Source organism: Pseudochaenichthys georgianus, chromosome 17 (genome assembly GCF_902827115.2).
Source record: "Pseudochaenichthys georgianus chromosome 17, fPseGeo1.2, whole genome shotgun sequence".
NCBI classification, from domain to species: domain Eukaryota; kingdom Metazoa; phylum Chordata; class Actinopteri; order Perciformes; family Channichthyidae; genus Pseudochaenichthys; species Pseudochaenichthys georgianus.
In genome coordinates this window covers 13,550,826-13,566,506 of record NC_047519.1, presented here as the reverse complement: position 1 = coordinate 13,566,506, position 15,681 = coordinate 13,550,826, and the positions used below count along the sequence as shown (strand labels likewise).

Below are 15,681 nucleotides of genomic sequence, written 5' to 3'. Positions count from 1 at the left end.
AGTGCAAATGGTTTTATTCAATAACATTTTTACAGCAGATTCAGCATAATGTACAGTACACCGTATTTACAGATAATATACATGGCAACAGATAAAATACACTTTAGAGATATATTATGTAGATAGAATGAGCAAGGAATGTTTCAATATAAACCACAGTTTTCCAGTTGACTCCTGAGCACTCTAAGTCATCACCACTACACACATTATAAACCAAGATATCTGTTTAGGACAATATACAACAAGTCTGAGGTAATTTCAGGTAGTTCCAGCTTTACACACAACAATGTGAGGGGCTGAAGTAAACATCAAACTCCAAAATGACTCATACATGAAATTTGACACTATGACTGCCTTTACATATTAATGTCTTTTTTTGACCTGGGAGGGAGGGAATGACAACTATCATGCAGGGTGTTATTGAAGTCGATAAAATACATGAAACAATCTACAGCAGATCGAGCGTCTTTGTGAGGTAGGGCTTTAAATGTGAAGGAATATTTAATCCACAAAATTATCATTTGTATATTAAGTGCTTTCCCCCTTTCACCTTAAATCCTTGAAGAAAACCGTTTTTTTTGCGTACCTATCCAATATTTATTTTTCTATATTATCTTTACAAACAAAGGTCTTCTCCAATAATTCATGGTAACACAGGGTAAATATGTGTACAAATGGTCATTTAGGGGTTACATATTACGTAAATGCTGGCATAATAACATGCTGATGTTTAGAGGGTTTATGTAACCATATTTGGAATCTTAGGATAGCATGTTAGCATTTGCTAATTACTGTATATCAGTAATAATCAAAGAAGCTCTGAGGTTGATGAAAATGTCCTTAGTTTTGCAGTTTTAAGAAAACTTTCAGTATAGTAAAGTATAAATGACAATACCAAATGAAAGGCATTACCGTGGTTATTACCTTTCAACCAGCTTTGGAGCATAACAACATATTTCACTAGATAAGTAGAAACTCAGACCTGCTGGATGTGCTAGTTTAAAGTCGTAAGATCATAAAGTTATTAAGAGTCATCCTCTGGTGATAAAGTCTGTATACGTTTAACAGATATTTCCATCTGGCCCAAAATGTTCAGCCAACTGACCGACAGCCATGCTGCTAGCGTGGCTAAAAAACAGCAAGATAAAATAACAATATCTACTTAATCTCTGACGGCATAGCAAAGAGAGTTTACACTCAATGAAATGAATTGTCCATGCAATTCAGTTAATGGAAGTTAGTGTTGCCACATATTTATTCACAATGTTGTGTATTGTGAACTAATAATGAAACACATCTGGTCCATTAGCCGCAGCAACAGTATAAATAGAAATGAACGTCTGCTGAGCGACTGCACTCAGAAAAAACTAAAAGCCTTTGTAATCTGAGATAAATTTCACAAGCGGGAGCTTTACTGTCTCGTCTGGAATGTTATCTGGCAGTAATTCTGCAATGTGTACCCCCTGTATAAAACTGTCATACACGGGATAAAAACATCCAATACATTGTTTATGCTATAGATACCTCCTATGTGACTACTGCTCATGACAGCCTGACACTCTCATCCAAGTTGTTACCACGGGTCTCCTGAGCAACATGGGCCATTAGGTTAAGTGCTTGGAGCCCTTTTTGTGTAACACACCCTTTTAATAAACATCTTGTGGGACGCAGCTCATCTCTGCCTCTGTCCAACTATTGCTTAACTTCAGATGGATAACACTGGCCAAGACCTCAATTTAATTTCCCTTTAATTTACATAGTTGCCAAGGTGGTCTTTCCCCCTGCAGTATTTGGCATTGTGTTCATCATTAAAGACTTATTCTGAGAATTGATTTTCAACTTGTTAGGAGCCAGTTTGGGTTGCCTTATCGAGTGATCTCAGAGCTATACTTGTTTAAAAACAAATCTGTTAGCGAGAGACTAGCCCATATGTTAATATAAGATACATGAGGGTCAAAGAGGTCAACTACCGGCATCATGAAAGTTAATTCCCGATCAAAGCTATAAGTCTCGCAAATGTAAGTTCAGATGCCTTTTCACACTTGCAAAAAAAAAATCACTTCTCACTTTTTGTTGATAAAGTTACAATGAACAAATATTAGCCTAGGCACAATATTTAATATTAACCTCCAGTAACCAATATGAAGTGCTTGGCAAAAGTGAGTGTGTGTATAATTAAGTACCCAATGATAGAAACACAGAGAGGCTTCAGATAGCGGAGAAGTGCTCCTGACACTCAGACTCCCGACGCATTGTAGGGCTGCATTTGGTCAACATAGTGATCTGGGTGCTGAAGTTGTTGCCGTTGCTGCCTATGGAGGGCTGCTGGTACTTGCTGCCTGTACCCAGGAACCTCTGCAGCATCCATCTGCGCCACTTACGTTTAATCTCCACCTGTACCTGCAGGACAGACAAGTGGGTAGAATGCAAACAGGTTGATGAGGTGGAGATTAAGAGTTGACTTTAAGGCAAACAGGAGTGGGACTTAACATTAAAATAAGTGACATAAAAGGACTGTAAACATCAAGAGCTGTTTTATGTTTGCATTTACTTACCTCTCCGTTCAGAAAGCAGTACAGAACTGCAACGACGAAACCCTGAGGAAGAGAGAAGAATATAAAACGCACAGCCTGATAACGGCTGGTGTTGAAAAGAAATACGAGAGTGATATTACAGCTGGGGAAACACTTGAAATGCTTGTATATGAATAATGACGATAAGATTACGACAATCTTTAGACTCAGACAGGAGGTTCATCATTTAGATCTCTGGAAATGTTCCCAGGAGATATCATTCTGGGCTAAAACGGTTATAAATGAGGAATACTTTCCATCGCTATCCATCATTGCCTTTGGCTCTCAGCGTTCATTTTCAATCTAATACCAACTGTAAATCAGCCATCTCATTATTCAAGTGAACAATTTTAAACATTTCGGCCAAATCAGCCATTAACTTGCCTTATTAGACAACACATTTCATCCTGCTATTTTCATGTAACTTTACAGAATGAAAGTATCTCTTCTACTAATCTGGTGTTTTATTTATGACACAACTCTTTACCTCAGACACAACATGGCAACCCAGGCCAGTCAAAAGACAGATAATGTACATAAAATACCATCATTTATCAGTGTTGCTTCTTTCTAACATTTGGAAAGTTGAGATACTGGTATTAACTAATCAACACTTTGTATGTTGTCATGTGACGTTACCTGAAAGGACCCCAGAATAAGATCGAAAACCATCCTAACTTGGTGGTGGATGTGGTCAGGGATGAAGGCAAAAATGATGTAATTTATGCCAAAAAGAGGTATCAACAGCAAAGTGGATTTAGCCAGTCTCCTGAAAGAAGTCACAAAACAAAAAACAGAGGAAGTGAAAAAGAGAAGGCTTGAGTTCCACCTTGTGAAAACCTTTCAAGCTATACTCAACGCCGGGCTTTTCACTATGCAGGAGGTGTGATTGCTCAACACCTCCAACATAGCGGAAGAAGAAGAATGTATTCAATGTCACCTGATAAGAAATGACTATGATAGAGATTTTGCACTGCACTGAAAACCTACGAGTACTGATTGGATTCCTTTCTTCCGATGTCCGGGCAATTCATTTTCTGTCGCAAGATACGGATAATGCAGATGAAGAGGAAAAAGTTCACCTGCCAAAAGAGTAAAAGACTGATTAATGTGATTGCATTTTAAAAGGCTGCATATGAAATGTTATATCCATCGTAACTCACAAGTATGGTAACCAAAATAGGTGTTTTGATGATCCACCATGGGCTGTCGTCAATTATCTCCCAGCATCTGTCAGAAGAGAAAAAGGATACAAAATAGTTTGCAAGTTAAATCATAATTTAAAATATAACAAATCCTTTAGCTGTAGTACAAAGGTAGAGAGCAGCAGAAACAATGGAGAAGAGAAAAGGGATTTTTATGTTTTGATGCTAGTTAGCCAAACCATCTTAAGTGTGTAGGTAAACCCAGTAGCCTATTATCTTTTAACAAACAGTTTTATTTTTTATATATTCTTGTTCATTTGAACTAATAAACTACTTAAATAACAGAGTCTAAAGTTCATAATACTTAAATAACCTATTTCGATTAGCGCCGTTAACACACAAAACAAACTTGCGTGAATTCATGTTTAGCCAGAGAGGCTGTGGTGCTAACTTAGCTAACCCCCTGATCCCACCGCAAGCGTCTGCGCTGCGCTGCACACACGCGCGCACACACACACACACACACACACACACACACACACACACACACACACACACACACACACACACACACACACACACACACACACACACACACACACACACACACACACACACACACACACACACACACTAGGGCTGCAACAAACAACTAATTTGATAGTCGATTAATCTATCGATTAATGAAACGATTAATCGACTATTCGGACTATTACGCCTTGCACAATTTCTCAAGCGCTCTTATTTAGCCATCAACTTTTAGATTTAGCTTGAGGTTGTTTTAGGCATGTGGAAACTAACAATAAAGACAATAAAGATGAATACTTGATTAAAAAATACATATTATTAAATTAACTAAACAAATTGTTTACAAAATGAACATGGCTTTTCATTTAAATTAAATAAATAATATTTCACATCAAAACAAACAACAGTGTTTTAGCAAATAATAAATAATGTGATGACAGAACTGTAAACAGAATCGCTGAAACTTTAACAAACTAAATAACTCTGTTACCTCTAATCATTATGTTTGTATAATGGAGTTAACTCCGTGTGTTGCTGCTAGCATACATAACACCTGACGTGAAAACGTTCCTCGTGGACGGGGCTACAGAGCTGCTAGAAAGACAGTGGAACCCGGTGCATTCCTCCGTCTGGATGTGGAGCACTTTTGCTAAATGTTTAGATAAATTGATCGTGTTACCGCCCTTACATGTTAAACTCTTATTGCACTTTTGGCAACGAGCATCGAGACGGGTAAAGTTTAACAACACCTTGGAGCGCGTTCTCTCCGCCATCTCCGCAGTGTGTTGCTGCATGTAGCAGCCGCGTGTGTGTAAACGGCCCCGCCCCCTCCCACACAGACCAGGGAGAGAGATATCGTCTGATCGAAAATACATCATAGACGCATTTGTTTGTCTTTTTGCATATTAGAAACGAGCTGGCCACACTAAGACTGCGATATAATGTTTTTGTATCAATAATACATGACATATATTTTTTTAATGTCCCCAGTACCGATAACGTTGTAGTTTAACGGCGCGTAAACGCACCTGATGACGTCACCAACGAATCGACGACTGAATTAGTTGGCAACTAATTTGGTAATCGATTTTAATCGATTAAGTCGATTAGTTGTTGCACCCCTAACACACACACACACACACACACACACACACACACACACACACACACACACACACACACACACACACACACACACACACACACACACACACACACACACGCTGTGACCGTCATAACGGTACGTCCACACAGCAGCTTTTCAAAAATCTTGAAAATCTTGGAGCTGGGCGTGTCTGACAGCTTGGGGATTTTTTGCGAGCAATGCGACCAACAACCAATCACATGAATCTCCCGCCCCCGACATCCAAAGCAAAAAAACCCTGGGATTTTATGAGAGCAATATATATATATATATATTAGGGCTGTCAAACGATTACAAATTTTAATCAGATTAATCACAGCTTAAAAATGAATTAATCATGATTAATCACCATTCAAACTATGTCCAAAATATGCCATTTCTTTATGTATGTTGTTGTGGGAATGGAAAGATAAATGAAAGAAGGCGGATATATCCATTTAACATACAGTATCTATGTTTATTATAACATTTTTCTGTGTGTCAAAATGAAAGACAACCCACATACCTATCAATCATCAAACCGTGGGGTCTTAATTCATTACGTGTTGATTTCTATCAACGGGGGAGTACTTCAGGAAAGTCGACAGAGGGGGGGGGGGGCTAGTGGAGTACTTCGTGACCACAGAGTGTGAACGTTGTGATCAGCTGTTTTAGCGCAGTTCTCCAGTGAAGGGGAGAGTCTCCCTCCGCAGCCGGTTGGTGTAGTTTTGGCACAATTCCGTTGTACAGACCGACGTTAACAGCAGCCCTGTCTGTGCACACGGAGACCGACTCTGTCGTCCGGTGATCTAACCGCCTTCTGGAAAAGCTTCACAAGTACGTCGGTACGCAAATGCGCTTTGTGACACAAGTGACGGTACGCATTTCAGATTACGCACATAACCTGCGTACCAGTTATGTGCACCCCTGTACTACAGCAAAAGTATTCTCCGTCGGGACTTCCTGCAACAACACCACGCCGTTATCAAAGATGTTCTATTGAGAAGACGATCACTACGTGACAAAAGTTTTCAAAACCGTGGCTACTGAAATCAGTCTTTCTAACTGCTGTCGGTGCAATTTACTCCGTGCGAGTTGGCAGACTTTATTTTGCTTACTTTAACATCATTTTTCATGGTAGGGCTAAAACATTTCTTGGTATGGGTGTAGCCTACCCCATTCATACCCTGGCGCTGCCACTGGTGGCATGTATGGGGCGAGCCATTCTGCACATGCGTTAAATGCGTTAAATATTTTAACCGCCGTTAACGCGATAATTTTGACAGCACTAATATATATATATATATATATATATATATATATATAAACTCCCCAAACAGGCGAAAATCTACCAGTTTCACCCACTGTCTCTGCCACCTCCCTCCATGCCTGGTTCCTCCGGTTTGTATCCCGTTAATAGTTCTGGTCGTAAAGAACCGGGTGATTTGCTACCGTAATTTCGTTGCTCTCGTTTGGAATATGAGGAAATAAACTGCGGTCTGGTTCTCCCTGCTTACACGCGGTTTGATTGGCTAGCGCTTCTACTGTCAGATTTGCATAAACGTGTTTGATTGGCTGGCGCTTCCAGCTCAGCTTCAAAAGTTGAACATTGCTCAACTTTGGAATCCTGGAAATCCTGGACATCCTGGAAATCTTCGCTTCGCTCCCCCACAATGCAGTTTGGCGAAAAGCGAGGCAAAGTGACGTCATCCCCATTCAAAGTCAATGGGCAGAGAAGCGTTGGAAGCGGTGGAAGATTCTTCTGAAGCTGCTGTGTGGACGTACCGTAACCCACCAGACACGTTTCAAAACGTTGCGGAAGCGGAGCGTCGTGTGTGCAGCCTCGCAGTTGTTGGATGAACGTTCCACTTCCTGCCTGCGCTGCGCCGCGTCAAAAATAGGATTCATCCTATATTTTAGAAATTCCTTGCGGCGAGGAGCTTCTGGGACGCTTCGAGCCGCGGCACAGCGCGGCGCAGCGGGTCTGTTGGAATATCACCCATTGACTAGAGTGGCCGCGATCGCTAAAAACGCCGCAGACGCTCCTGGTGGGATTAGGGGGTAAACTAGGCTAGTTATGTTTTAGCAGATCTGGTAACTTTTTTGTAAAACGAGGGTCTTCGTTTCCTCATCTTGTTGGATAAAATAAAACATTTCTACAATGTCAAATAATCAAACACATTTTTTATTTTGTTTAAAAATCATTTAGCCAAGGCTAGCTTTTCCTCACATATTAGCTTATACATGCATAGCTCTCTAGCTTTAGAATTCAGGCAGGTAGAAGTATGTTACACTTTTTTACACATCTAAGAAACACTGAAAAAATATTAAATTAAAGTTAAAAAAAACCTGTCTTGTTTAAAAAAAAAGTAGATGTCGCATTTTGGCTTTGTAAGGTAGTGTAGCCATAACATCCCTCAGCTCTTAGACTTTGTGTCTTGTTGGAGATTGATAGTTCACTACAGAGCTCCGCTAAAACCAGCTATTTTTATAATATTTTGAGTGTATAATTATGTTTAAATCAGCTGTACTGATAACATATCAGTTACTTAACTTGTCAGTCGTGAGTAAAGGTAGGCTTACAAGATAAAAGCAAATATGAATGATTGACTCACCCATGATCATTCAAATAAGCCTTTGTAATCACCCATGCTGAGATAAAGATGGTTGGAGCTCCTGCAAATAAGAAATGTAAAAATAATATTGTAAGTTATTTCAATATTAAAATAATCTCTACATGATGGAGAGACACTATTAATTATATCCACAATGTTCAAACACCACACTGACTCCACATTACCAAATTTGAAGCTGAGCCTTGAGCATGTGTACACTGGTAATCTTTTGGATGATTTTATGGATGAAATAAAATTGTGTTTTGGGTATGCTTATCATTTTTAACCGGACTCATGTGCTCTAAAAAAAGTTAAAGGCTTGTTTCCATTTTCCTGCTGGCAGACACAACATGTCGTGCCTATTGATAGACGCTTTATTGCTGTGATGGGAAAAAACATCAGACATTTTGAGCATGGTTGTTAAACTGTTTCGAAGACACATTGGAACTTCACCACCAAAGGCCAAAGTAAGTTTTTTTAAATATGAGAATGTAGGGCCCATGTTTTTCGTAGATGAAAGCTCTAGACATGCTTATCGATGAATATATGTGTATTTCATATCCTTATTGCCAAAGCTATCCATTACAAATATAAAAGGTTCAAAGCTCAATTTACTTGATGTCTTACTTTGGGAAGGAATACATTTTATTCGCGTGTTACGTCTGCCATAGATACTCAAATGAGTTGAATTAGCCTTTTTCCTATCAAGAGCATAAAAAGCATCGCAGGACGCGTTAGACTGCAATATAACAGCGGAGCGGAGTGGCAGCTGCCTGCTGTTGCCCATCTAAAACTGGCAGCAGGATTCATTCATATGCAGATGGTAAAGGCAAAGCAGTTTCCTCTGCATGTATAAAACCCCACTTATAAATTAATTTACATATCATCATGTATGTTGTGGCTGTTGTAGTTCAAACAAAACAGACATTCAGGTTGACTGAGGGTCCTCGTGAAGGACATTTGATGAGTTCTTGCTGCAAATGTGTGCCTGTGTGAGAGATCCGTATTCATCACAACAAAGGCTGGTACGTACCCCATCCAATCAGTATGTACCACCAGAAGTACTTCCTCTCAGAGAAGAAGGAAACGGCTAACAGAGTGTAGAGATAGAGGCCCTCGACCAGCAGCCAGAAGTAACTCGCCATGACTCCGTACTGGAAGAAGACCACCACTGCTTTGCAGCTCACCTACAGGAGAACCAGGACATTAGTAGCTTATTGTATTACAAGGGAATGTCGATAAATGCAATTTCATTAATGTATTCAAATGATGAAGACAAATTAAGGTGCCAGTGGACAAGGCTACACAGAGTAGGTTTTTAGGGTATTACTCTAAAATTTGAATTAATGACTCTCTTAGAAGAAAACACTTCTATTAGACATGGAAAGGCGCTCATCAAAAGCAGCAGTGAGGAGACAGTCATTATCCCAATTAATATGAGCATAATATAATTAGACAAAACTCTTGTATGTACAAATGGTGCTGATTATGGTAATTATGGTTGCTACACTGATTAAAACTGAAGTCAAAGTGTATTTGAGATTCATGGTGTTTTTACATTTATATTTATTTCCTATCAAAAGCCCCTGGCTGTGCCTTGGTTAGATATTGTTTATGTGGGGAGGCTGCGTAGGTGTGATATTACAGATAAAAACAACAGTTAGCTGACATCTTAAAGCGAGATTATGTAACTTTCCTGAAAAAAAGCCACAGAAACGTCATAAAAAAACAATCATGTGGAAGGATTAAACAATAAAACTTAGTATAACAGTAACACATGAAGTTGTCAAGACTGATTGACAATTTGATTGACTCATAAAGCAATTATGGCTTTATTTTGCTATCATTACCGAACATAAGCTACCAGTCATACTCGTCTATGTAAGGCACTAACGGTAAAACCTCTGAATGGTGCTTAAACTGCTGTTTTACTTTATTTAAAAAGGAAAACGGTGTTATTTTTTATACTCAGCTAAAGTCTAACTTCCACCTTATAACTAAAATGTGACTCATGAGAGACCAATTAAATACTATATGATCGTAAACAATCACCTTACCAATTTATCAAAAAACTACAATTCCCATGAAAATGTACCAACATGGTATTCTAATGTTCTTATTCCTACTCTTCAATTATAATTTTTGGTTTTGTAGAATTTCTAGATTGTTCTTCACTCTCTGTTGAGTTGAGCTGAAAAAAAATGAACTAATGTATCCAGGACTTATGGGAAAGTGTATCCATTTAGGAAGCTAAAAACCACAGAATCCGAAAAACACAGTATTTACAAATTTACTACAGACCATAAGGTTTTGGGCTTTACGAATTTGTGATCCAACGGATGTAAACAATTTTCAGTTTGGCTTCTAATAAATCTATTTTCCCAAGGTGAGTTTTTGTCTTCGTACCGAGTAAACTGATCACGGCGTGTAGTAAGTAAAGTCCCCTTTACTGTCTTGCTTTCTACTAATGTCTTTTTTCTTTTTCTTTTCAGAAGCAGAGGAGAGGGTTAGCAGCTGTGTTTGGACCGGGTGTAGCCTGAAGAGGAAATATCTAAAGTCAGCCATTAACCATCACCACTTCAGCGGTAGTAAAGCAGGTGATTTACGGTGTGCTGATCTAATCCTCTCTGGTAATAAAGTAGTGTATTCAGCTGGACCAAGAGCTGAGAAAACACCACTGACGTTAGGGACTTGATCAATCAAATATAAAAAGCCTTATCATATGAAACTCTTATCCAATATCTAATCTAACTCCCTATCTTAACGCAACACTTATGGCATTTTGATATTGCTGCAATGGTAATGTTGTCGAGATGGAGCGATTAAAACATGATATGAAACTTGAAATGTGATTTATTCAAATCAAATCAAATCAAGTTTTATTTATATAGCACATTTATAAACGATTTTTGGTCGAGCCAAAGTGCTGTACATATAATAAAAAATAGCCTTTTTATTGACAAATATCTCTCTAGTTCAGGCTTAACTTCGGCAAACAGGAACTCTCACAACATCCTGCTGGACAGATGAATGAGGAATTGTCTCAGGAGTGGAAAAAAATTGGCAAACATTGCTACACCCACAACCACCTGGGCACTTAGGCGTTAAGTAAACTCTGAGACAAAGCGTTAAAGTCAGTTTTGCTGAGTGAGTGATTATATACATTGGTTTTTCCTGAACGAAGGAGAGAAACTAACAGCTGGCTCCTGGTGCATCAGATAGATGAGGTAACTTGATCAAGTGGCAGGACTTTTGATTATGCCGGGAAGAAAATCAATAAAGTGTACGGCTTTGCTAATAAAATGGACATGTTGGTGAGTGAGAAAGGGTGCATTCAATACTCACAGGTGACTGGCAGTTATCTGTCTCCCCCACGTCATACAGAACCACGTCCTTGATGAAAACAGCTACAGCTTTCAAAATGAAAGACACAAACAGGTGCATGTGGATGTAGTTTCTTGTGCAGTGGAGCTTCCTGCAAAAGAGGAAAATACAGTTAGATTCTTTCAATCTAGAGGGGAAAGCAACACCCCTCTGTTCTAAACATTACATAGCCTGAACATTTTCTAAAAAGGTGAGTGTTTATGGCCCCAAAGCACGCAATCTGAAAGAATATAAAGAGAATATAAAGAGAATATCCAGTAGAAGCATCACAGACTTCAGTTATGGGGCAAACATTCACAGAAACAAGTGCATTTTACCCGAGACAAGTAGTCATTATAAGCACTTAGAATATGGTCGTTGCCTTGTAAAGTGCTCCTACTGTGTTGGTATTCTTTTATTTCAAGCTATATATATTATCAAGAAAAGCTATCTGTATGTTTCCTCCTGTGATGTAATGTAGGATCTAGTTTTCCAGTGAAACATATATTTATCATGCAGAAACAAATGTGAAACAACCTTGACATTCAAATGTAATCAAGTTCAGATGAGGGTTTTCTGCAGAGAAACTGTCACTAATGTAAATTCCTTCTCCTGGGTGTTCTCAAATGCCTTCCTGGTGAACTTATGATTGAGGATGAATTGTGTAAACGCATCAGGCGAGGCATCCCAGCAGCACGGCGCGATGACACACAGCTTCAACCAGCTGCTTCAACACGCAGTCTACAGATGAACATAAACAGCAAGCGCTGTACACAACCCATTCTGCTCGAGAGTCCAAACCATTTGCATTTTATAACTCAGAGGAGGAAACACTTGCCTTGTTGTTTAGCCCCTAACACACCAAATGCAAAAAAAACAGACTGGGTTGTATTAACAACACACAGCAGCCATTTAAACATATTCTGATATGATCAGTGCTTTGTCATGCAAACATGTACTTTTTCTCAGCAAGCCCAGGGCTGAAGGTCAAAAGGGAATATGAACAACAGCAGTCCATTTAAGTGGTTGACATTATGGCTGCTTGCAGTTAACCGCTTTGTTTGAGAAATATTGCAACAGCAGATAATGTCAAATTTGGACGTCTTGTCCCACAGTCACATTACCGTGTGTGAAAAACACTATAAAACCTCTATAAAATGCAGGAAGTATGGTGTGAAATGAGAGATTGGCTGGTTTTTATCGCTCTTAATGATGGAAAAGGTGTTTGATTGTCTTTACGCAGGAACATTGAGTAGCATTTTGATGTATCTGCTTACCGAAAGAGACACAGTATGATGATGGCAATCGTCAGACAAATAAGGGACACGCTGTGACCGATGGTGTAACCCACTTTGATAGCGTCGAAGAATTCTCCCTGCAAATACAAAAATTCACTTTTAACATAAAGCAGCAGAACATGGGGCTGGAAGACCTTTGGTTTCTTACCGATGTATTATCATCTATAGTGTTGTTGGGATTGTATCCACAGTCCTTTATGTAGTCTATGCTGATTGGGGTCCAGTCTTCCTCGGTGCAGGTCTTTGACAGGTTACCTAATGAGCATAAATACAAAAGGAATATTCAATTTTATCTGGCAAGATTACAACTCATCACTCTGGGAGATTCACTGTATTCCAATTAGAATTAATTAGTTATACAAGCGTAATTATAATGTTGTTGCTATGAGGAGGGGAGTATGGGCTGTATGAGCCACAAGGCAAAACGTATCCTACATCTACTTACACATAATCATGTCACAGTTAGAGGTATGGGTCTCACTGGAATACTCCCAAATACTAAAAGAAAATGTAGGGAGAGACTGAAGAGATCAGTCGTCCCAAAGGCTCAGACATGCTGGAAAGGTTACCATGTGCATTTGCCTCCATCTGTTACTTAACTGAGTATGTGGCGCGCACACACACACACACACACACACACACACACACACACACACACACACACACACACACACACACACACACACACACACACACACACACACACACACACACACACACACACACACACACACACACACACACACACACACACACACACACACACACACACACACACGTACTCTGACATGCCCGTAGGGGCAGAAGTGAAAGGTCCAAGTGCATTACAGTGACCACAAGGGCACTTTCATCCCAGAGGAGAGTAGAGTACAGAACAACTTAGTAGAGCACCTTAGAGTAGAATATATAAACTATACTAAAACCATACAGTACAGTAGTATCTACTGTAGTCTATGAAGGGCCGTGTATGAAAGGCAGTGTAGGCCAAAATTCAAACTCACCTCCCACACACTACTGAAAACATCTGGCCTTGCACACACTACTGAAATACTCTCACATTCACTACTGAACACCTCACACACACACTACTGAAAACATCTGGCCTTGCACACACACTACTGAAATACTCTCACATTCACTATACTGAACACCTCACACACACACTACTGAAAACATCTGGCCTTGCACACACACTACTGAAATACTCTCACATTCATTACTGAACACCTCGCACACACACTACTGAAAATCAACCTCACACACACACTCCTGAAAAACATTTTACTAAAAGGTTCTCAGTAGGGAATGTGCATGTGTTTCCCCTATGTGTGGGAGGGGATTGTTGCTGTAACGGAAGTCATTGTAATGAAACGGAAGTACCAAACTGCTCTGCTAGTGGTCTCTTTGCTAGCCCCGTTAGCTTCATTAGCTCCAGGCTGCTACTCGGACGTGTTTGTTGTGTTGATGCCTGGTGGAGTATTCTTCATTGAAATATCGCACTTATCTTATGGCTCTGCGGTTCAAACAGACCGTCCATGAATGCAGTTTATTCGGTAAGTGAAATTCAAGCACTTTATTTCTTACTTGTCTTTTTATTCAGCTAACGAGCGAGACGAAGCTACATCTGTGCTAACGATGCTATCCGTAGCATACAAGTTCAAACATAATAGAGAAGTGTAAAACATTAAGAAGGATTATACTGTAGAACAAAAGGCTTCTGTGTGAGGTTGGTAAAATAAGGTCATGCTTGTACATTAGTTAGTTTGCTAGTTAGGTAACTGTATGCATTGATATTGTTATTTTAAAATAGCTATGCTCGACGATGCAGACAGCTAGCGTCACATTAGTGTCGAAGAGCAGAGTAGCCTATTGTATGAGATTATTAACCTCACTATAAGATCTGTGTATCTTAAAAATATGAATCTCACATTTCCAGTTGTTTCCAGAAATAACGTTAACGTAGATATTGCAATATGGTTTGTTGAGCTGGAGTTGATTATTGAAGCTTACTGGTTAACGTTCATTGTATTAAACGAACGAACCCAAACGTTGTTGTTTTTATTAATTGTATTACCAATACTTACTAAGCATTTTATTATCATTGCACTGGAGAAACCGACTTATTGTGGCAGCAGAACGTGAACATGCAACTTAATGCCTGCATTTAAGGACGATAGCGTAGTCAATGCTTTAGGGACAAGGAAATTATTTGTTTAAATATTAGATATGACGTTATGTGTGCTTCTGTGACAATTAAGCTTATTCATTGCATTACATTTGTTAAATTTGTTTGTCTTTTACCCTTACGTGTGTGTTACAAATGAATGTGAATATGGCATAGGACAAATATTTAAATTGACTGTCTCATGAAAAACGATTCCAAAATAACAGTAAAATAAAAAGGACCCCAACTAGACAATAATACACAATCCAACTGATAAGATACAGTAAGGGCTGTGATATCCAGCACTTTTTAAGGATAATAATGTGTCACATGACATTTGCATGTAAAAAAAAAAGTCTGTGACCAACACATTGTTACTTTACATATGTATATCTGTTTGTTTAAAGTTTCCAGGTGATGCAGACAGACCAGAGGATGCTGACCACGAGACACAGACCTATTCCTAACATCAGTGAACTTGAGCATGGACTCAAAGGTACAAAGACTCCTTTCATACTGTACAAAGAATCGAGAAACGTTCTGGTTTAAATAGATAAAGTAACGATGAGTTACGTATTGTAACCCTTGTCATATTAGCACAGGCGGAGCCCTCTACTGGACTCTATGGGTACTACCCTCTATGCAAGCATTCTCCCACTGAGACTTCTATAGACGTAGCCGGCCTTGGGCGGGACTACCTGAATGCGCGCGCATCACACCGTATAAAAGGAGGCCTCGCCTCCTGACTATCATCCTACACCTCTCTTCAGCGAGCGGAATAGGACAGACAGTGCCCTGAGTAGAGGGCTCCGCCTGTGCTAATATTACAAGGGTTACGATACGCAACCCAACGTTATATCTCTCACAGGCTC

The 15,681-nt window shown here is 39.4% G+C and overlaps 1 protein-coding gene across 1 annotated transcript in view; it reads right to left on the bottom strand.

Annotated features, from left to right (window-relative positions):
• Positions 1 to 79: 79 nt before the first annotated feature.
• LOC117462760 (vasoactive intestinal polypeptide receptor-like) overlaps positions 80 to 15,681 on the bottom strand; it is a 33,870-nt gene continuing 18,268 nt past the window's right edge. The window contains exons 4-13 of the mRNA XM_034105067.2: positions 12,794 to 12,900; positions 12,625 to 12,722; positions 11,330 to 11,459; positions 9,018 to 9,171; positions 7,985 to 8,045; positions 3,737 to 3,803; positions 3,564 to 3,655; positions 3,213 to 3,342; positions 2,556 to 2,597; positions 80 to 2,400 (exon numbers count right to left, since the gene is read on the bottom strand). Coding sequence (XP_033960958.1) covers positions 2,209 to 2,400; positions 2,556 to 2,597; positions 3,213 to 3,342; positions 3,564 to 3,655; positions 3,737 to 3,803; positions 7,985 to 8,045; positions 9,018 to 9,171; positions 11,330 to 11,459; positions 12,625 to 12,722; positions 12,794 to 12,900 — 1,073 coding nt within the window. The 3' untranslated portion in view covers positions 80 to 2,208. The remainder of the gene's footprint in view (positions 2,401 to 2,555; positions 2,598 to 3,212; positions 3,343 to 3,563; positions 3,656 to 3,736; positions 3,804 to 7,984; positions 8,046 to 9,017; positions 9,172 to 11,329; positions 11,460 to 12,624; positions 12,723 to 12,793; positions 12,901 to 15,681) is intronic.